We start from the raw sequence: 20,600 nt of genomic DNA on the forward strand, positions 1-20,600 counted from the left end.
GGTGGTAGAACTTCGCGAGTAGGTTCAATAGTTACATGGTTATTATAACCGTCGTCGTACAACTAATAAGGAATTATGGGAAACGTGCTTGGATCATTTAAAATGCTATAAGCGAATGAAAGTTATTCTAGGCTGAAAATTGTCTAGACCTTTTGAAGATGCAATAGGCCTTGCTACCTTTATGGCCCACCCAGAAGGAACCCCCTCTTCATGGCTTTTTTCTCGTACCATGATGCGCAGGATTATCGTACCAATCAGAGTATAAGTGTGTAAAGTGACCGGTGTGACGGATCAAAGCTGGGGGGTGATACCGAGGTTTAGATAATTCGAGACATCTAGGCTTGCTACAGTACCGAAGATTTCCTTTTCGAGGACCAAGATCTGTTTAAATTGCTTAAAAAGATCCACGACATGGTTTTGTATATGAATTGATGAATACCTTAGCGATCAAATCTCAAGACATACATACCAAAAACGGAATGGTGTAAAACTACGATAGTTGGTGCGGAATTTGAACCACTTAGATGTTTTATTCGCAAAGTATCTTTTGGAACACATCGCCATGTTGTGTATTGATACAATAAGACCTATTATCATAACAACAGTCCCAGTAAAATATAGTTAACACTGTTTAAACATTTACATCGCCAATACCTTATCTTTTTTTACATGAATCCGTACTTGGTTACGAAGCACGTTTGTTGTAAACAAAAACGTAGATGTTTTCGACCCGCGGATAAGGTACTAGGTAAGTGACCCGGGATCGAGGACTCGGGTTGCAACTCCGAACTTTAAGTCGGACAAGGGGAGATTTTAAATCTGGTAATACTTGGTGCCTTGAAACTTGTGAAATTCAATAGCAATCCGGCTAGAGAAGGCATTATTTAAGATTTAACAAAGCGTGGCTATTTAAAAGTAGACATACCTATAGGTACTTAAGTATATACTGTATAAACAAGTTAATATTAAACGACATTTTACTGATCGAAGAAAATGTAGTCAATTCTTTATCAGATCCAATACATCTATAGACCGACCGGTGAAAATCAGGCAGCAAGGCATCTATCGAAAAGGAGGGTTCGTACGGGGGGACGGCGTAAGAGGAAGTTAATGATTGGTAAGGACATCGGGGGACAAGCAACATTAACGCCAAGCCACACAAATAGCTACAGGTAGCCCGATGCTACGTAAACCTCCCTACCTAGGTATTGTACATACCTCTTATCCCCACTTGTTTTTCTTTTAGGCTCACTTCTGACAAGCCTTGGCTCTTTTAAAAGACCTTTTTCGAGGTGGGCCATTGGGGAAGACCCATCTACCAGTCTACCAGTATATGAGGCAGCTAAAGATACCCTATTTAGTTACCCACGTGTGCAACAAGTCCATAACTGCTGATAGTAGTACTGCACCTAGCCATCAGGTGAAGTTGGAGTCATCCTCAATGGTACGGGATCATGAAGTGTGGAAGGTTTCGCTTTGAAAGAAGAGGAAGTCTATAGCAGCTGACTCTCACGCAAACTCTCCGAGAACGCGCGGTCAAGTCCAAGATCATCTAGACTCTTTTTGTTCGTGCCCAACTTTTAAATGCGTCGCCGGGTCAAACTCTAAACGGCCAGGACAAGGAAAAACGTCTTTGTCTTGATACGAGCTGATCAAGTAAAAGGAACAAGCGGCACTTTCAGTAACGTAATGTACCGTTTGCTATTTCAAGGATACCGTTTAATAGCGGACCTCACCCGTTAGATGTAGGTACCCATGATAAACATTTCCCCTTATGTTAATAAGGGTCATATTTCAAGCATTAACTTATATAATATTATAATTATAATATTGAAAAGGTAGATCTTATTTAGTTTCGTTTCGTCTATTCTTAATTCTATACTTTCCCGAATTATTTGATTACGTCGATCTTCTTTATCGTAGCTATTGGTCGACCCATGAGCAATCGACACAGCTCATGTATCTATCTACTTTAGTTCCTATCAGTGGAGTATGCCCTCCACTTTTTTAGAGTAAGAAGTCTTGAAATGCTTTAGGTTCACCTCATGCTACCTACTGGATACCTTGTACACTAGCTCTTGTCGGGACTCTCAGCCTTAGCGGCTTTTCTCGGAGACGCTATTCATCAAGTGCCAGGATATTACATATAGGTATACACCTACATCGTAGTATGGTAACACAGCCTTAGCATAAAGACTCTTAAAAAAGGGCAATTGCGTAGACAGCACCCGTCATCCCATACATGCATGTATGGGGATTGAGTTAGGTACCTGGGACGAATATGACTACCTAGGAATATACTGCTTAGTGAATTAGGTCTTTAACAACATCAAAAGATAGACCGTTGGAATACCTACCAAGACTCCGGACAGACCGCCAGACCGCACACCTAAGGCGCTAAACGGCGACTTGCGTAGAAATATCCCGATGATCCATGCCGTGAAGACATCAAGTACGTAGTGATCATATTCTGATATACAGATTCCCTCATCGACGTCTCCATTGGCTAGATCGTATATACTATCACCCTTTATGTTGCTTTTTGGGGATTCCGATCCGGAGGAGCCTTCAAGAGTCTTCGGACACGGGCGCAACCACTCGATTAAACCCTCTAACACACTAAGATTATAAGAACACTTAGACACGTTTATCAAAACCACGATCTTACACCAACAGTAGGATCTTGGGATCCATCAATGGTGGGTAGAAGCAGACATCAGCCTCATATTCGAATGGACGTGCAGCGCATATCTTACCCTGCTTAGACAATTATTTTTCTCGGCGTTCCTCTCCTGCTGGGTAAGGCGGCTTTATCGTAAAACTGCGGGTTGGGTTACACTACATAGTGCTACACATTGCTACTCATCATGAAGGAGAGGATGACATATCTCGATATTTTGGCTTGCTAAAAAACGAACTAAGTGATGGTGGTTGGCCAATTTTGAGACAATAGATGGAACGGATCCCGATTCGTGCTTCCCCAGAAGCAACCATCGTGCCTGGACTAGAAGCTTGGCCTTTAGGTAGGTATCCTACCATACCCACGGATTTAGACTCAACTTTCAAGATAGGCAGTCATCCACGAGCCCGGGCTGATACGCTCAGATGCAGGAAGGATGCAACGCAATATTTATACGTATTGCATCGACATAGCCTTACTATAGTTAACAGATGCATCTCGGCTGCTCGACCAAGGAATATAGGGGCGGCGATGGGTTTAATTTATCGAGACACAATAGTTGCATTCGCTACCTTTCCTTAGTCAATGAATTATGCATTCTGCGGGGATTATCTCATTCGTCAAAACGATAAAATCAACCCCCAGCCTCATGCATGGCGCCATAGAGCAACATGATGGTGGTTTACCCTATTAAATTTCGCTCTGAAGGCACACACACACACGCGCGCGCACACGTACACGTCTCGTGGTGGGTCTTGAAACGAGTAAGAAGATTTCCGATGGGACTATTTTGCGAGTTTGTATGCTTACCCCGTTACTATCGTGGATAACTTGGAATAAGGTAATGTCGGGTGTATCGTGAATTGATACCAGAATTAGTGTCTTGCAAAACAGAGCCGTTCCAGTAGCCTGGCTATGCATTTGCTGACCGCAGAATAATCCCCAATGAAGCTAAGACGAAAATAAAGGAAAAAAGAAAAAGGAAGAAGAAGAAAAGATTACCATCCCATGACATGCAAACCGCGAATGCATCGACCCCCCGACGAGTGACCAGCTTGTCGGAGCAGTCTATCGCCGAACGGCGCTAACCACATAAAACTGTGCGGAAAACGGCGTGGGATTCTGAAGATGCAGGGTATGTCTTGTTTGAGATCTTACAATACCTAGGTTTCGACTTTACGTGCTTACACATGTCCCAAGCCTCTCCCGGTAAGACTGCCTGTTGGCCGACGATATTATCTAGGTACTAACAAGATTAGGTAGTTTCTGATTTAACTACTTTCCTGAGAGGAACTTGGTAGTTCGTTAAAGAAGCGACTTGTCGAATTTTTTCATTAATGGCACCGAGTTTTAATAACATTGAACCGTGTCTATCAATCGTCATCGATACCTCACTATCCGAGGACCGACATAGCACAGCCCAACGACCCCCACGATGTTTCACTGTTGAATAGCGCCTTCTGAGACCTAAGGTGTCTAGAATTATTCCAGATCGACATCTTATCCAGTATAGTTTCAATTGCGGCTAGCCAGCTAAAAGAAATTCAGCGCCACGTAGCTTATCATCCGGGAGGGAGGTTGGTTTGTGGTTCCCATTTACTGACAAACAGCCTCAATATGACGATGAACTTGCGTTATACATCAGGTAATCTCATGATCTTGGACTCGACGATTATAAGAAACGGGTTTGTTTGCTCAAACAAGGTAACTATTGAAGCACCCCAAAGTTGCGTTAAACATGATACCATACTCTCGGGAGAAGGCTAACGGCTCCGCATGGGATCGTGGCTTTCAAATATGGAAAGTTGTAAGGGCTCTGTGCGCACCCTTACCCTTGTTTTGACCCCATGTCCGGTACAGATACTTGCTAGGTATGCTAATGAATACTCTACGCTATCATATCACACACCGAATCTATTGGGACTTGATTCTCGAACGGACTAGGCCAAGGTAGTAAGTATCCTGGCGCAGCGATCACATATCGACCATGCAACATCATAGGTCATCATGCCCGGCGACGCGAGGCGCTCTGTACACGTGTACATAATGCTTGTCGCCTGCTATCGCGGAGTGCATTGCCAACCCGTAAGCACAGATCGGACGCATGGCTTTGCCGCAAGGCGATATGGGAGACTCACAGACCAGCTAAGACCCATTGGCCTTTGATAGGAATGGCGGTGACCCGCGTGCTGTTCAAGTCACATGCTACGTGCTTACGCTTTGCATGTGTACTCGACGGGTCTTGCTCCAAGCGAGATTGAGGTATTTGGTACGGTATTTTCCAAGGAAGGGACTGGATATCTCATGTACGCAACGGATCTCCGTAGCCTACACTCTTATATATATACCTAAGTATCAAGGCAGTTATCAGAGTACCTACAGGACCTGCAAGTTTATAAAAGGGCGGTACCAAATACCTCTGGGTTTATACCTTAGATCATACCTGGGTTCCCGGATCGTATTTAGAATAAGACCCGTGCAAGCTCTACCAAACCAAACTCGGGATATTTCGGCCCTTTCACTTTCGTTTTGAGGAGCGATGCTCGTTATTCCCAGCTCCACCCTCCCGGTAACGGGGAGCAGGCGGCCCCGAATTTAACGTCTGGCATTTCTTATAACTCCGTGGGCTAGCCCCATTTTTACCGAAAGCGCCGGTACTCAAGACTCAAGTTGCCCGATCTCGGATCGAGGTTAGGTAGGTAATTAACCCACTTAAGTTCCTTGAGTATCGCCCCTTACATTTATAATTTTTATTAGTAAAGTTGTATAAAAAACGTGGTAAAGAATTAGTACTCGAGTTGTTTTCTTATTAATCCGCTCCGTCAGTTGACCTCTAATTAAGGTTCTTTTAGTTACTAGGGCAAGGGATAAAATCCTAACCGGTGCCACACCATCGCATAACTACCTCCTAGATATCTCTTAGTTATGTGGTTAATATACTTGAACATCCATTATGTTGCCCTGAAAGTAAAGCGTAATATGATACTGAGAATTTACTGAGAACCCAACTTTGATCCGCTTTTCTGTACCCACTTGAAAGCACGCGTTTATTTTCCGACGATGGGGATGGCGATCGCAGAGATCATTAGGTAATAACGTTGCTGATAGTCGGTAGGTCCCTGCCAAGGATGGAATTCACTCCGTCAGATCGACTATTCGAAAGAATCTAAGATGCCAAGCAAAGGCGCATGTAGATCAGGGCTCCGATTGTTCATGATCCGATATCTTCAAATATCATTAGTGATCAGCGACTCATATTGAAATATTCCACTGGAAATTCTAACAATGATGTCGATATACGATAAATTGCCAGGTATGTCATCGGCATAAGTTATACTATTATTGACTTATAAGCTAACTAAACTCAGAAGAACATTCAGTCAGCTCATAATTCATCTCGAAGCAAGGACAGCATTGAGCATAAACAAGTTAAGCGTAAACACATAAGACCCATCGATATAAATGGCAGATGCTTAAAGGGTTTCAAATTCGCCAAACAAAAAGCTTACGGTGCATGCATTCCGTTCTGGCGTTCAATTAAATTGAACATATTTTCCTTTGTTAATATGATAGGTACGTGACGTGTGCTGGATGAGTCAGCATGAATATAACTAAATAGGGGGGACAAGGACAAGTTATTTCAGACGCGTAGGTTCTAAATCAACGTTTAATGACAGATCCCTTAGATAAAACAGCCATGGAACCTCGATGTGATTACGCAAAAGATATTTTGATGGGGTTCGGTGTAGTATTTAATTAAGGTTGTCATTGTTGCCATAGCAAAAATTAGGACGCGATTAAAACCAGGACGCGATTAAAACCAGGACGCGATTAAAACCAGGACGCGATTGAAACCGAGACAACGAGGTTTGGCGATTTTCGCGCGAGGAAATTCCGTAAACCAGCAACGCTCACTATGACAACAATATCATAATTACCCGGGTGGTGAAGAGCGCGACGGAACTTTACTCTTAACTCGGTAATATTCAAACAAGCCTCTGTCGCCTCGATCGTTTCCTGCATCTTCCCCCTCCGCAGACCCATCGATACCTCAGGCTCTATATTTTCTGAGGAATTCCAGCGAAAAATTGTGTACAAGCCTCCGTTGCGCAGCTTTTTTACTACACATTGAAGTCTTCAATAAAAGGCGCGCGAAACTTCCTACTATCCGATCCTACAATCGCCACAGCGTAAGTGTACTTTAAATCCACCGACTCTTCGGCCAATCCGAGTAATGACCTGCCAATACTGACCTACCAGCAGATGTCTCGCGGACTGAAACCGAAGCGACTAGGGTATAGGAATGTTCGAGGGGTCCGAAGATATTCAGTTCGAATGCCCATCTTACCCGGCCACTCTACTACCTATCAGTCATGGATCAGAGCTATTCTCTTAGGGGTTGGCAATAAAAATGCCGGTGGATTCACGTTTACGCGTCGCATCGGCCGCGAGGTACTTGCTACAAAGAAGCCTACTCGTCTCAGCAAGGGATGCGGAAGCCAGGAAGACGAAAAAACTCGACCTGGTGATAGCCTAATGGACGCTCTCAATAAGAAGATGGCATCTATATCGCTCGAGTGCCAGGGCAAAATAGAACTAGTGGGTGGTAAGGAAGAGCTAGAAGCCGCGCTTATGGACACGATTTATGATGCGGATGAGGAAGATAATGCGGATGAGAAATGATAAGGGTGGCTACCTATTCGCCTGCAATGAGGCTAGGTAGTTAAAAAATAAAAATAATACTCGGTAACCTCTGATCTGTGACTTTCGGTCCGAGCACTGATGGTGTAGTCGAAGACCTACCCTAGGGTATACTCTACTATATTAATTGTAAGCCTGGCTTAGAAAATCGAGCCGATCACAGCCCAAGAACAACTCGACGAACGATTCTGTTACGGCCATCTGATCTTACGGTGCCTCATAAAGAAGTTTGGTCCCGGGTGTATTGATAAATAGCGTGATGTCGCCAGAAATGCAGGTCGAGCCACCCCAGCGGATGGGCCGCCGACAGGATTGGAGATGCCATTGGGGCCAAAGGCTGAGGCGAAGCTGGCAAACGGGTCGACCGGGAACGCCAGCGGAAGGAAGGCAGAGCTGTTCAACGTGGCGGAAGGTGATAGATCTGGGAGAGAGTGTTGGAACACAACGGCTGTCTTTATTGCGATGGTCTACTACTGCAGTTTGCAGCATCTATTAATAAAGGGGTATGCAAGGGCTGGCCCTTCGTTATGGCGGATCAAGATGGAATAACAATATCCTTGTGCAAAAGGGGGCTTATTATCACACACACAGCCGATACGTATTATTGAGACGTTAGATAAAATAATATTAGTACAGTAAATTTATCAATACCTATTTAGTTAATTACGTTCAAATTGTAATATTGTTAGCTACCAATATAAAATTTACCGAAACGCCCGCGTAGCGCACGTGGGATCTTTCCGAAGTCATGTGCGCGGCTTTACTTATATGATTACTAAGGTATTTCGCGATGTATTTTGCAATGTATTTCGCAATGTATTTGATCACATAATAAAAAAAAGGTTTGAGCGCAATATTCCTTGGGAAAGATTAGGCATGCACCTAGGTAAAAGGTAGGTACCTCCTAAGAGGTAGGTATACGGACTAAGGAAAACTACACGACCTGTTAGGCTGCTGCTACCTGTTTATAAAATAAAATGCTTAGACAGAATATGTAGGAAAGAGTGTTGATAAGTATACCTTAGGTAGGTAGGTACTTACATGTAGGTAGGTACGAGTAAGCTACAACCTTTATAGCTACTGCCTTCACGCTGTTGTACCTTCCTAGGCCCCTAACCTTGCTTTCCGGTTACTGAGGTTCTTAATCTATTCTAACCTCTTATCATTCATAATATGGCGAACTACTATCAGCATTGCAAAGTCATATACACGGATCTGATAGCAAGGCAGAAGCACCGCCGATATGTCTAGTGACGGTTCTTGGGATGATACCCGCGTACACATTCCCCGGGAAACCTTCAGAGAACAAGGCCATCGTCGCCTTCGATTTGCGGCATGGCTCTTGGGATTCGGGACTACCATTTTGCCCCGGACAATTCATGACAGCGATCATGTACTGTGTCCACGAAAGCTTAGAAAAACGTTGTATAGGTGCTTCCTGATCTTTATTATGGCTGTTTTATATTATTCCTACTTCCATAGGAAGTCTCAAACCTCCACATCGAATTTATGGGTGAGGGAACCCATAAATACTTTACGTCAGTACAAGCATAACGGACGAGAATGTAATATCTCCTCCTTGGACATCCATTTACCTACCGGATCCGTTTGCTCGGACAAGAATTCGATGTTGACTGCTATGTCATCTGGCGGTCGGGCCGGTAAGGATGCACCATACACGCCTCGAGGTTGCGATATGCAATGGTTTAGTTCGTGGGAAGCGTGCGATATCTTGGGTCGATATTCTCAAGTTATTCTCGTGGGAGACTCCATGCTAAGACACATTATTGGGGCCTTGAATATCGTGATTCGAGAGGATATAGGATATGGCGGGGTTACTGATTGGAACTTCGACGAGGAAGAAAAGTATGACGGAAACATGGGTATCTTCTTCGAAGTTTAAATAGTCTCCTTGCTGATGTGGGACGTCCAGACGCAAGTGCTTCTGTAACGGGCAATTCGACGTCCGCGATTGCTCAGTCCAGGGAATTTTCAGCACCGCAGATGTCATAGAGCACGACCCTGTAAGTCTCACGTGCCCAAGATGGATGCCGGACTGGGACACAGATTTACGGAGTACGTTTTGATGATAGGTCTTGCTTGGCGGTGCAGTAGTATATCATGTTAATATTTGACGGCAGTTGAGCAAATTGTGCGATATCCCATCCCCGAGGAAGAACACCGACGGTTAGAGAAGGTTATCGATCCCAACCCCTTGCAGCGGAAGGCCTTCATTCTTGGCCATGGACTCTGGAATAATTTGGAGATAGACCAAGCCTTGAACTGGCTGGATCTGGTTCTAGACACGATAGAATCCAAGACAAAAACTAGCACGCGACAGCGGGGCCCAAACTCCAAAGGAAATATTCCGGTTCTCCTAGTCACGCCAAACGCGGCGGGAGACCAGAAGCCGGATGAGTGGCTTGTCAGTCAGGGCAATAAGGCCCTCGTGAAGTTTGAGCACGAGATGGCAATTCAGGCAGCCAAAAGGGGAATTGACCACCTCGGGACGTGGAACATGAGCATTCAAGCAACCCTATACGACGGTGTGCATATGGATATGCGAGGAAACCTACTGAAGGCTCAGATGGTGTTGAACTGGCTGAATCTATTGGACAGGTGAGGCGGCGCCACCCGTAAATGGTCAACTATGGCTGGAACCCTCACATAGGTACTCGGCAGGGGGCCGTGGAGATAATAAATGGTTTGGACGGCTTGCGCCTTGCATTGAGCGTCCCAGGGAATTTTAAACGGGGAATAATTGAATGGTGGGGGGAGAAAGGCACGTTGAATTACCATCATATGCATGCATGCTCTACTGCATAGCTAACAGCGCAAACGAGTTCCACTCCTTACCCATGTACGTTAGATACATGCCCACAACACGATGCAGCAAAGCTAATAGGGCTAGCTATATTGCTATTCGTACGTATACATGTATATGTATGCACATGGGCATGGCACATGGTCCATATAATATGGTCTAGATGTTGATGTAAGGGGCTCATCCAATAGCTCTACCCGGAGCCAACTCCAGACAAAGTTTGTAAATACATATAGACGAGGTTTGAAAAGGACGACGCGTATTCCGCTTTGGTCCATCGCGGAATAGTCCGCGGCAACGGGTGGGTAAAGGGTCCATATATATACACATGTATTGTATCTACGTTGCCGATATACCCTGTATGTGCAGAGTTACGTCTGGCTTAATTAGTAACTCTACAATATGGCAGGATTCCCTACCAATTTACACATGTATGCAGGGTTGCACGAAAACGGCCTCGAACCAAGCGTTCTGGACCGGAATAAAACGAATAACAGGCAGAGCGCCCGATTGGCTCAAGTATTAAGATCCTGATAGGTAATAGGAACGTACTAAGAACCGTTTTTGGACTTAATATTTCAGCTTATGATAGATCAGTTATACTACATGGCGTAGGGCGAGTTGGATGTAACGGTTCGTATGCGGTTCATTGGCTGCGGCCTGGGTTTATCTCGATGCGCGATGGGGGTTCGCTTCGAAATTTCATGTTCATGATCACGATCTGCTAGGTATATATTTAGGTAGTTACATAAGATAGATGGAGGATTAGAAATTGCTAGATAACAGGTAGGTATCTAACCTACATAATTTGGTAAGTAGGCAGGCTGGCAGGCAATGTCGGAGGCAAGGGGGAAATGAGTGAACGGAGGTGTAGAGCAACACAACATACCTTCTTTAACTTCTATGCGCATTACAAATATTGGCATGTTGTGATGCGAGGCACGTGAATAAAAAGGACGCTCATATGTCCCTTACATGATATATATATAATTCTCGGCTTCGAAACTCGGCTCCGTGGTTATTGCTGGGTCTAGAACGTGTAGCAGAGGTAGTGTACGTTCGTTGACTCGGGCAGGCAAGTGGCTTTAATCACCTTCCTCTTTAGATTCGGTCTTGGGTATTTTCGGCCGCTATCTGCGCTTTAAGCGCGTCTATCTCCCGTTTTGTAGTAGGTCCGGAAGACCGTTTTTTTTCTTAGACGGAGCTGCCGAGGATCCGGAATTCCTGGTCGTCGTCCTGCTCCGCATAATGCTGCGCCTTTTCCCTAGCGGAGTATATACCTAGGCTGCCCGAAGGGACAATTACATATTGCTAGGACCTTGCAATAGTAGCAATTAGGGATGTGTTATTGTAGAATTATATTAAGCATCGCAGTTATGAAAGAAAGTCCTGTTGCTAATTACCTACTCCATACGACAATTTGGCCCGCTTACACACCGACGCATACGTTATATCCCTCCCATAGTGTCTTACACTTAGGTCCGACCAGCGGGTTCCATTTATTAAACTGCTCCGCTGTTATCTTATACCGCGCCTCGATATTCGCGCAAGTGTCCTCTGAATCAACTTGATGCCATGATTTGCACTTGCATATGGACCCAGGTTGGGTCGGCGTAGGATGTACTCTTATACAACCTGGGGGAATCGCCGTTGTGATAAAACGGTGCGTAGTAGATGTGCTGGGCACATCTTTGATTCCTATACCGCTCACGTGTGAGATTTCTGAGCATCAAAGGGCCGAGCCGTAGGTAGGTAGGTAAAATATTATAAGTATCTTAGGATAACTTACCGACGCAATAGTAGTAATCTGCGCTTAGCCCGGAGCAGTCGACTCCCACGGCTGGGTTCCACTTCGTAAATTGAGCTAGGTCCGATATCTTATACCTAGACACAATTTTCGAGCAAGTATCGCCAGCCACTGCCCGATGATAGGTGTTGCAATCCTTCATAATACCAGCGTGCGTGAGGGTTGGGCTAGAAGGGGCCGAAACCGCTATTGCGGTACGGTTTATCATGAGGCCCTCAGTCGAAGGCGGGGGAGTTACTGTTGCAATGGTCGAGATGGAGATAGACGCAGAGGCTGATTTTTCATAGCTGACCTTAACACAGTATGAGTGGCCAACTTGAATGCCACTACAATCGGGTTTGACTGAAGGGTTCTGGAGATTATGTACATCAGCCAAGGCCAATCTAAGATCAGGGGTGGGCATTACCCATTTGATAAAATCGTCGTGGGATAATCCCCAGTAGCTCTCGAAGTAATTACAGGTGTAAAGCTTATTCAAAGCGGTCTCATAGGATATGCATCCCGGGTACGTGTTCGAGTGAATCGTCCCATCTTGATGGCCGTTGCTAATTCTAGACTCAACGTTTGTTATGGAGAAGAGGATAGGGCATAAGTTCCGAAACACCCTCATATTGTCAGTGCTGGCTGGTATCTGGTAGACGAGAAGCTTTGGGCGATTATCTACTTTCGAAAAGAAAATTGCTAGCTCAAGTCTAGGAGGTAACCAACGTTTGATATAGAGTGTGCGGCTTAGGGACTGGGTCGTCTCGTTCTAACTTGTTGGTTTTTATAGTACTGACCTAGGCCGATAGACCCAGCTTGTTTGCGAGTGCAGGTTGCACATCGTAGGGTCGACTTGATACTGCGGCTACCAATCTCGGCTTCTGATTGCTTTTGAAGCTTGGGGTAATTGCCGTAGGGTAATCACCTAACGCTACCATGGCTCTGTTCATTTTACCTTACCGCGACGAGACGGTGGTAATACAAGATGCGCAGTCAATTCTGCTAGCCGACTGAGTCTGTGTTGCGGAACACCTCGGTTGGGCTAAATACCTATCACATTGTCTCAGTTTTCGGCGGTAACCTTGAATAGGGGCTCCTACGACGCGCGAGGAGCCAAAAACCTCACGACACTTGAGTCAACTCGCCTAAACGCTAACCTCAGGGCACCATGTCAAACTTCGAATTCCCTATAGGTTATGGTGATGCCGATCGAAGTCAAACCATCTCGTTAGCTGGGCGAGATTGTCCTATACAGGGTGTTCCCATTTGATCAGTTTGCTTTTGTTTGTGGCCCTTCCCCCGCACGAAGTCTGACTGATTTGCGACGGGCTCATTTCACATTCCGACGTCATGCCGACTTCGAATTGCACAAGGGTTTTGAATTGAGACAGATGACGACGCGAGTCAGTGGAGGTACCTAAATAAGGCTGCGCAAGTCCTTGTATGGTTATAGCATTAGTGGTTATGGCCCTGGGCGACGTAGGCCCGCACGACTCCAGGATCGATTAGCCGAGAAGCTTTGTAGGAGGTTCCGTGATCTCTAACCTAATACAAGGCTACTGTGGTCAATGATCATGGCTTATCGACAGGGAGTTCATCCAACGAGGTCCTATGTTCTTTCCGACGTGCCTCTTTTGACCAAAAGCTAATCGACTAAGATCTAGTTAATGTTGGATATCTCAATACGTCTGCTTGATATGACTGGGTATCAATATCCGACGGAGAGTCGTCATTCTACCTAACCACTCATGGCCGCATTTGCTAAATAGTAGGCTAAAAAACACTATACTCGAGAGGGGGACCTGATGGGTACCTAACGAATCATGGTTACGCGATCGCGGATCCTAAGTCTTTCGCAGATCATAAACTTACGCATAATCTCTTCGTCTTCTATTTGATATAATGCTATATAGTGTATGCTTATTGAACACTATACTGCTAACTACTGCGATGAACACAGGAATAGGGGTAAGTCAGCTTTTTTTTTTTTGCTACACTATCTTGACATGTTTACCATAAGTGCAGTAACTTAAAGACACAGGGGCCTAGCTGGTTGTAATCACCGGGGATCGACGGGGTTACTCTATACGAATCTATCAAATACCTATAAGGCGTATTTGCTTGTTAACAATTACGGCGCCGTTTTTACGACAGAATCAAAATCCAGCTGGTTAGGCTCGAAGCTTTGAAACAAATAAGATGCGAACGGGCAATGAGGCCGCATTGATAAAATAGGAGGTATCGACCTAAGAGGTGTAGGTGTGCAACATGGGCTTACGAGGTGTATATTGCACTTCCTGTGTTGAAGAGAACCCTTGATTGGTGTCGTACGTACGCAGACTGAATATCATGATAGTCTAATTGAACTATGAACGCCTGGCTGTCTATTCTCTTTCGAGGGCGCTGCGCGCCTCTTACATACCAATCCTAGTAGATATACCCCTAAATCTACCCCCAACCCACTTGTTCCCCAACGTCCTGTTGGCGAGGTAAGTCGATATGGTCAATATTGGCTTTCTTGATAGAGGCTCTTCGTGTATCATTCGGCAACAGGTAGAAATTCCTTCACCAGTGCAACTATAATGGGAAACCCGATGTAGAGTTGGATAGTTGGATGTCGCAACAGGGTCACCTGTATCGTGGGATTAAACGGTGTCATCGGCTTCGTAGCATGTGGCATTTGGCATTTGGCATGATAATGAAATCAAACTGAGCCGTTTGAATATTACGAACCTTATGTAAAGCCCCTGGAATTTATAGGTATTCCCTTCTCGAAAGAGGACTATGGCATTATATAACAACTATAACTAGCCTGACTGATCGCTCCAAAGCGTTACATACCTACTTATTCTCTTAATGTGTCAAATGAAGATCAGTAGTTGGTGCTGATTTAGCTTACTTCCTGATGTTACATTGCAGTTGACTGTTGGTGTGGAATAAACAGATCTGATGGTAAGGCATAATTCTGGCCATGTTCAGCTAAGCGAGAACACGCTATCAGGTAATAAGTAGAATATCTGCCACAAACCCCTCATGAGCAAATACCTCTATAGTAAAACTTCCGACAGCTGTCTCCCCCTTTCTCTGTCTTATCAATACGAGAAATATGAAAGAATGGAGGCGATTGCAGCCTTTTCTTTCGCTGTTAACGTTATTCAGGTCGTTGATTGGGGCCTGAAAGCCGCAGGGGTTTGCAAAAAGGTATACGAAAGTGGACAAATCGATCAGGTACAAAACCAGATCGTGGTTAGCTTGAAGGAAGCTCTAGAAACACTCCAAAAAGATATATCGGCTCAAACACAGCCAATCACGGCGGGTGATCACGCCATTTTCTTTATTGCGTGCAAGTGTAGAGATGCCGCGAACAAATTGTTAGAAAAATTAAATATATCTGCTAGCCATAGCGACGGCAAGAAGAAACTGATGTTAACGGCAAAGTTACTCCTCAAAAGTCGAGCTATTGAGAAACTACACAAGGAACTTGTTTCCTACCAAAAAGCTCTAGAGACACAAATACTCCTTGACCTAAGGTAATTCTTGATGCTGGGCTATCTTAGCTATAAATCAAGATAATTAACTAATCTGAGTTTTCAGGAGGAAATACGATCTAACTCTACTTCGTTCGAATCCCGATTTCGATAATACGAGCAGCGACATTCAGAATCTCATTCTTAGGCTGCAGGAAGACAAAACAAGATTTGACCAGATCCTGGATCAGAAACTTGATTCTATCTATACCAGAATAAATGAAGCGCAAGCACATGTGCAAATACCGAATGTCGATGCTTCCCATCCATCCCCTAACTACGACCAAGAGCGTTTCGTTCGTGTCCTTAAGAGCTTATTTTTCCCTGAGATATCTTCTCGCGAGGAGCAAATAGAACAGACATACCCTAAAACGTATCAGTGGGCACTAGAGCCTAGAAACGAACTTCTAGACGGCGACGACGAAGCAACACCAAACTTATTACAGTGGCTTGTGTCTGGATCTGGTCTGTTTTGGGTTTCGGGAAAAGCAGGATCGGGTAAATCGTCCTTCATGAAATTTGTCGCCAGCAATAAAAGGACCAATGACGCAGTTAACTTGTGGTCGGGCTCTAAGAAAGCTATCACTGCGACGTACTTCTTCTGGTCTCAAGGGACGACACTCCAACAGACACAGCGAGGCCTTCTACAAACGGTCCTTTACCAGGTACTATCAAAGATACCCGAGTTAGTAAATCTCTTCGACGCCGATCCATGTGGTGGTGTTCGCCAGTGGACAGAGCAGCGTTTACTGCAAGTCTTCAAAGCAATTTTGGCGGACGTCGAGAACTCGCCGGGTCTTTGCTTATTCGTCGACGGCCTAGACGAAAATGTAGAAAATCCTACTGAGGTATTGCAGCTCCTGTGCCGGATGACATCTATGAAAAATTTCAAGTGTGTCATCAGCAGTCGCCCATGGGCAATCTTTCATCGCATGCTGAAACCATACCCTCAAATACGTCTCCAAGAGCTTACGGAAGATGATATTACACGCTTCGTAGCGGGGAAGATTGAATCGGCATGTAAAGTCAATATGCTACACAAATACGAGCAAAAAGTCTTAACTCAGTTGTTAGCCTCTAATGCTGAAGGTGTTTTCCTATGGGCTAGCCTAGCGACTACGTCTATTATTGATGGTATAAGGAATGGGGACGACTTCGATGAATTGCATTCCCGAATAGTCGAATTTCCACCCAGACTTAATGAGATGTATCGCCTCATTTTGTCTCGGATTGATGATAGATATAGGATACAGGCGACTCGGATCTTTAAACTCCTACAGTTGAATCGTCCGCGCAACCTCCTGGGAGTTTCGGTACTATCCTTGGCACTTACAGATCTAGGAACCAGAACATATGCCAGGCCCCTTGAAGATAATGCTGTGGCAATCGTCCTGAAGGAGTGCAACCGTACTTTAATGCACGTACAGCAAAGATGTGGAAGTTTACTGCATATTTCGTCGAAACTACCTTATGAAAAAGAAATCCCCAATGAAATTGACGATATAGCGGTTGCCGAATGCATAGAGGTTACCTTCATACATCGGACTGTCTACGACTTTTTCCGCCAATCGCCTGAAGCACACGAGTTCACCTCGAGTGAATCTGACGGCCTCTGGGATCCAATGGTAGCTCGAGCGAGATCATACATCCGTAAAATCTGCGTATTCCACAGTCCGGTGCATTTACTATCTACCCTCCGGGATTTCATAGATAATGGGCGCAGCCTGGCAGAAGCCTTGTTGGCTATTCGATGTATCCAGCTAGAGAAGGGCGAGATACTAAGCATTTTATTAGAGCAATTGGAAAACCAGGGCGAACAGCTCTTACGTTCGATTACACGACAGTGTGGCATCCTTGAAGAACTGCACTGGTCTTCTCCTCTTTCCCTCTCCTCCGGCGATACTGAGAAATTGGTGAACTTTTACAATATAACCTCATCGCTCGAGCTCTATGCGATGTGTGGGCTTACACCTCGATTATTGCCTGAACTTTCGAAGCTATCCATGAAACAATGTACAACGCTCATGCACTATACTTTGAATGGACTATCCCCACTCCTTCGCCCATATATACTATCGTCAATAAGCGAAGACGTCAATTTCTACAAAGACTTCCAAGGTCGAGCCCAGCTTATACTCGCATTATTAGATCGGGGAGTTAACCCTAACGGTAGGGCAGAAGTGGAAATTGTAAACTTGATTAACAACGACTTTGTATCCACGCCTAGTATACAACGGGAGACGGCATGGGCGCGTCTTCTGCAAGTCATAGCTCATGCATTCGATGACAGTGTTTTCATCGAAGATACAGTACCAACCTGGGTTGAACTGGTAAACGAGTTTTTAAAGCATGGCGCAAATCACCGGGAACTCGTTCCAAATCTAAGGCATCATATACAATTCTCAATCACGATTTATATGACCCCATCCTTGCCATGGATGTATCATTCACGCGTCGTTTTTAATTATCAGGCACAGCCGTTGGACATAATTAGAAACTTTATACGCAACGATGAGCTTACCTACAACATAACCCGCACTCTACAGTCAACCGGCCATTATAATCCTGTTCATTTGAATAATGTATATTTCCAGGCATCCTTGGCCAGTAAAAGGTTGCTAGCGAAAGCCTTCGATATCGATAATCCCATTTACTTAACTGATGAAGGCACCTGGGATGTTAGCCATGGGGCCTTGGATCATTTAGCCACGGATATACTGGGTTTATCTAAATACAAATGGGACAATTCCGATACTACCGGTACTTCATGGCCCAGCGTTATGACCGGACCGCTCACGACAGGCCACAACTTTTACTGCATTAATTTCAACAAGGGCTTATCGGGGGGAGTAGCACCTAATCCATTTGTTGATGTTCTGAGAAAGGTACTTAGGATCCTTAACGAATTCCCTCCCCTACCTCGAGAAGCTGGTCCTAGTATCTTCCGCGATGGAAAATATATCCTCGAGAGGTAGAGTTATCTAATACGGCATGGTGTAATACTGTAAGTTTATCTCAATATCGCAGAATATAACATTCGAGATTTCATGCGAATTGTGGTCTGAGGCAAAGATGGGCAATGTGTGGACATGGAGCATAAGTCAAAAGATGTGACGTATACTCCTTAACACTTGACGAAAGGAACCCTGTGATATAATTATCAAAGTCCTCAGAGTTAGAATAAATGATTCTCTATCTCAAAGAACTTTCATCTTTATGTTTACATTATTATTTGTAAAGCTATCGGGGAGTGTACATCACGTCTTTTTACTTGTGCCATATACCCCTCATCGACCGAATGGCGTTCTCAAACCACAATTCGCATGAAATCTCGAATATACCGTGGTCTAAGCTTGCTGAGATAGCTCCTAGAGAAAAAGAAAAGTCAGGCATAATATTTAAAGCATTCAAGAAATTCAAAGCACGTAGGTAATGTTGCAAATGATAGTTGCAAATGATAGCGTAAATGTTATAACGTAATTTAAGCTATTGTACAGCCCCACGGGGTTGTCCTTCGTTGCCCCTTATGAGGTAGGTATCAAGTCAAGCATGATACTTAGTCTAGGAAGCTTCATAAGTTCTGGAGGATCAGACGCGCTTCGTGGTCCCACATGGACTATACAAGGTGTGTCGTTAAATTGGCCGTAGATGAATTCGTCTGCAATAGACCGATCGGCTCCATAGCTCAACAGTAGCCCCGCTACTCCAAGCGCCCCGAAAAAGAGCGCCTCGGTTAATGGAGTCGAACCAGAGCAATCTCGACGATCAATCTCACATCCCGCATTCACCAACATGCTAGCTGTCATGACGTCACCGAGCTGTGCTGCCGTGTGAAGTGGTGTTTCTCCCATGCTATTTACTGAGTTAAGTAATGCCACAGGCCCGCCCACCAATAGATAGCACACGATTTTCTGATTTCCGAGTCGAATTGCATAATGTAGAATAGTCTCCCCTTTGTTCTGTGGATCCTCCCAGGTGATATTATCGCATGCCGAAAGCAATAATTTTAGTGAATCCTCATATCCTTTCATCACGGCCCAGGAAATAGGGCTATGATTGTAGTATTCCTTGCCAGGCTGAGCCTCTACGGAGATAATGGGGGTCTCGTGGTGCTTATGTGCGCTGCTGTCGTTGGTACCGGTGGATGGTCCGGGTGGGCGTACTGGGGCTGCATTTTTTATTCTGGCTATGGCATTCGGATCCGCGCCGTTCTCAAGTAAGAGGTTAGTAATAACGGATGGGATATCCTGAGTTGCGACGCAGTGGAATAGCGGCGTGACCCCATCGGTGTTGGGTATATTCGGATCGGCGTTGTATTTGAGAAGCACGCGAGCTGCCTCTATATTTTTGGCCGCCACAGCGTAATGTAGCAGTGTCCAAGAACGAGCATCCTGATAATTGCAATCGCCTCCACGTCGCAAAAGAAGCTCTAGCAGCTCCATGGACTCTCTCAGCAGCGCGTAATGGAGAGCGTTATTGCCAATATTGGTTGTTAGCTCAATACACGCTCCGTGATCCAATAGTAGCTTGACGATTGAAGATAAACCCTCCCTGATAGCTCCTATCAATGGTGTGTGAAGCCTTGCTTCAACAATGTTGGGATTACAACCTGTCACAAAGTAGGTAAGCGCTTCTAACTGTCTAAAATAGCTTAATTAAGACTCAAAGTTGCATGTGTATTTAAGGTATAAAACTTTAATGTATAAGTGAAAATACAAGAAATTATAAGTGGTTAAGCTATCCCTAAATTACGTAAAGTTAATTAATTTAATATACCTTTTTAAATAAAGTTATTAAATAAGTTTAATTAAAATAACCTTAAATAACCTTTTTAATTTAATTTTATAAACTTAATATTTCGAAACAATTTCTTTTTAATTAAATTTTTTTATCCGTTTAAAATATTTTATTTTTTTTAAATCTTTTTATTTAAAACTTTAACTACTTTTTTATTTAATAACTTTTTAATATTTATTAAATTAATTTAATTTTAAAATTTTTTAAATTTATTTTTATTTAATATTTTAATTAAACCGTTAATTATTATATTTTTAAATTTAATATAATTAATGTTAATAT

At 44.2% G+C, this 20,600-nt stretch overlaps 3 protein-coding genes across 3 annotated transcripts; 2 read left to right on the forward strand and 1 right to left on the reverse strand.

Annotated features, from left to right (window-relative positions):
- Nucleotides 1-8,831: 8,831 nt before the first annotated feature.
- F5Y00DRAFT_256128 (uncharacterized protein) lies at nt 8,832-10,004 on the forward strand (the record flags this gene model as incomplete). The annotated part of the gene is made up of 3 exons (XM_048010365.1): nt 8,832-9,247; nt 9,315-9,457; nt 9,523-10,004. 3 exons carry the CDS (start codon nt 8,832-8,834, stop codon nt 10,002-10,004), a joined length of 1,041 nt encoding a protein of 346 aa, XP_047860247.1.
- Nucleotides 10,005-15,108: 5,104 nt separating this feature from the next.
- Nucleotides 15,109-18,568, forward strand: F5Y00DRAFT_274127 (uncharacterized protein; the record flags this gene model as incomplete). Its single annotated transcript, XM_048013297.1, has 2 exons — nt 15,109-15,524; nt 15,589-18,568. The coding sequence occupies 2 exons, from the start codon at nt 15,109-15,111 to the stop codon at nt 18,494-18,496; spliced, it is 3,324 nt and encodes a 1,107-aa protein (XP_047860248.1). The 3' UTR covers nt 18,497-18,568.
- A 356-nt stretch (nt 18,569-18,924) lies between these two features.
- Nucleotides 18,925-20,207, reverse strand: F5Y00DRAFT_249075 (ankyrin repeat-containing domain protein). The gene has a single exon (XM_048009541.1). The coding sequence runs from the start codon at nt 19,961-19,963 to the stop codon at nt 19,046-19,048; it is 918 nt and encodes a 305-aa protein (XP_047860249.1). The 5' UTR covers nt 19,964-20,207; the 3' UTR covers nt 18,925-19,045.
- Between the last annotated feature and the right edge of the window lie 393 nt (nt 20,208-20,600).

This window comes from Daldinia vernicosa (genome assembly GCF_022497035.1).
Source record: "Daldinia vernicosa strain CBS 139.73 unplaced genomic scaffold F5Y00scaffold_78, whole genome shotgun sequence".
Lineage (NCBI taxonomy): Eukaryota > Fungi > Ascomycota > Sordariomycetes > Xylariales > Hypoxylaceae > Daldinia > Daldinia vernicosa.

Bases quoted from the DNA above. Each gene is read 5' to 3' on its own strand.
- F5Y00DRAFT_249075 (XM_048009541.1), bottom strand. From the start codon at position 19,963: ATGGAGCTGCTAGAGCTTCTTTTGCGACGTGGAGGCGATTGCAATTAT.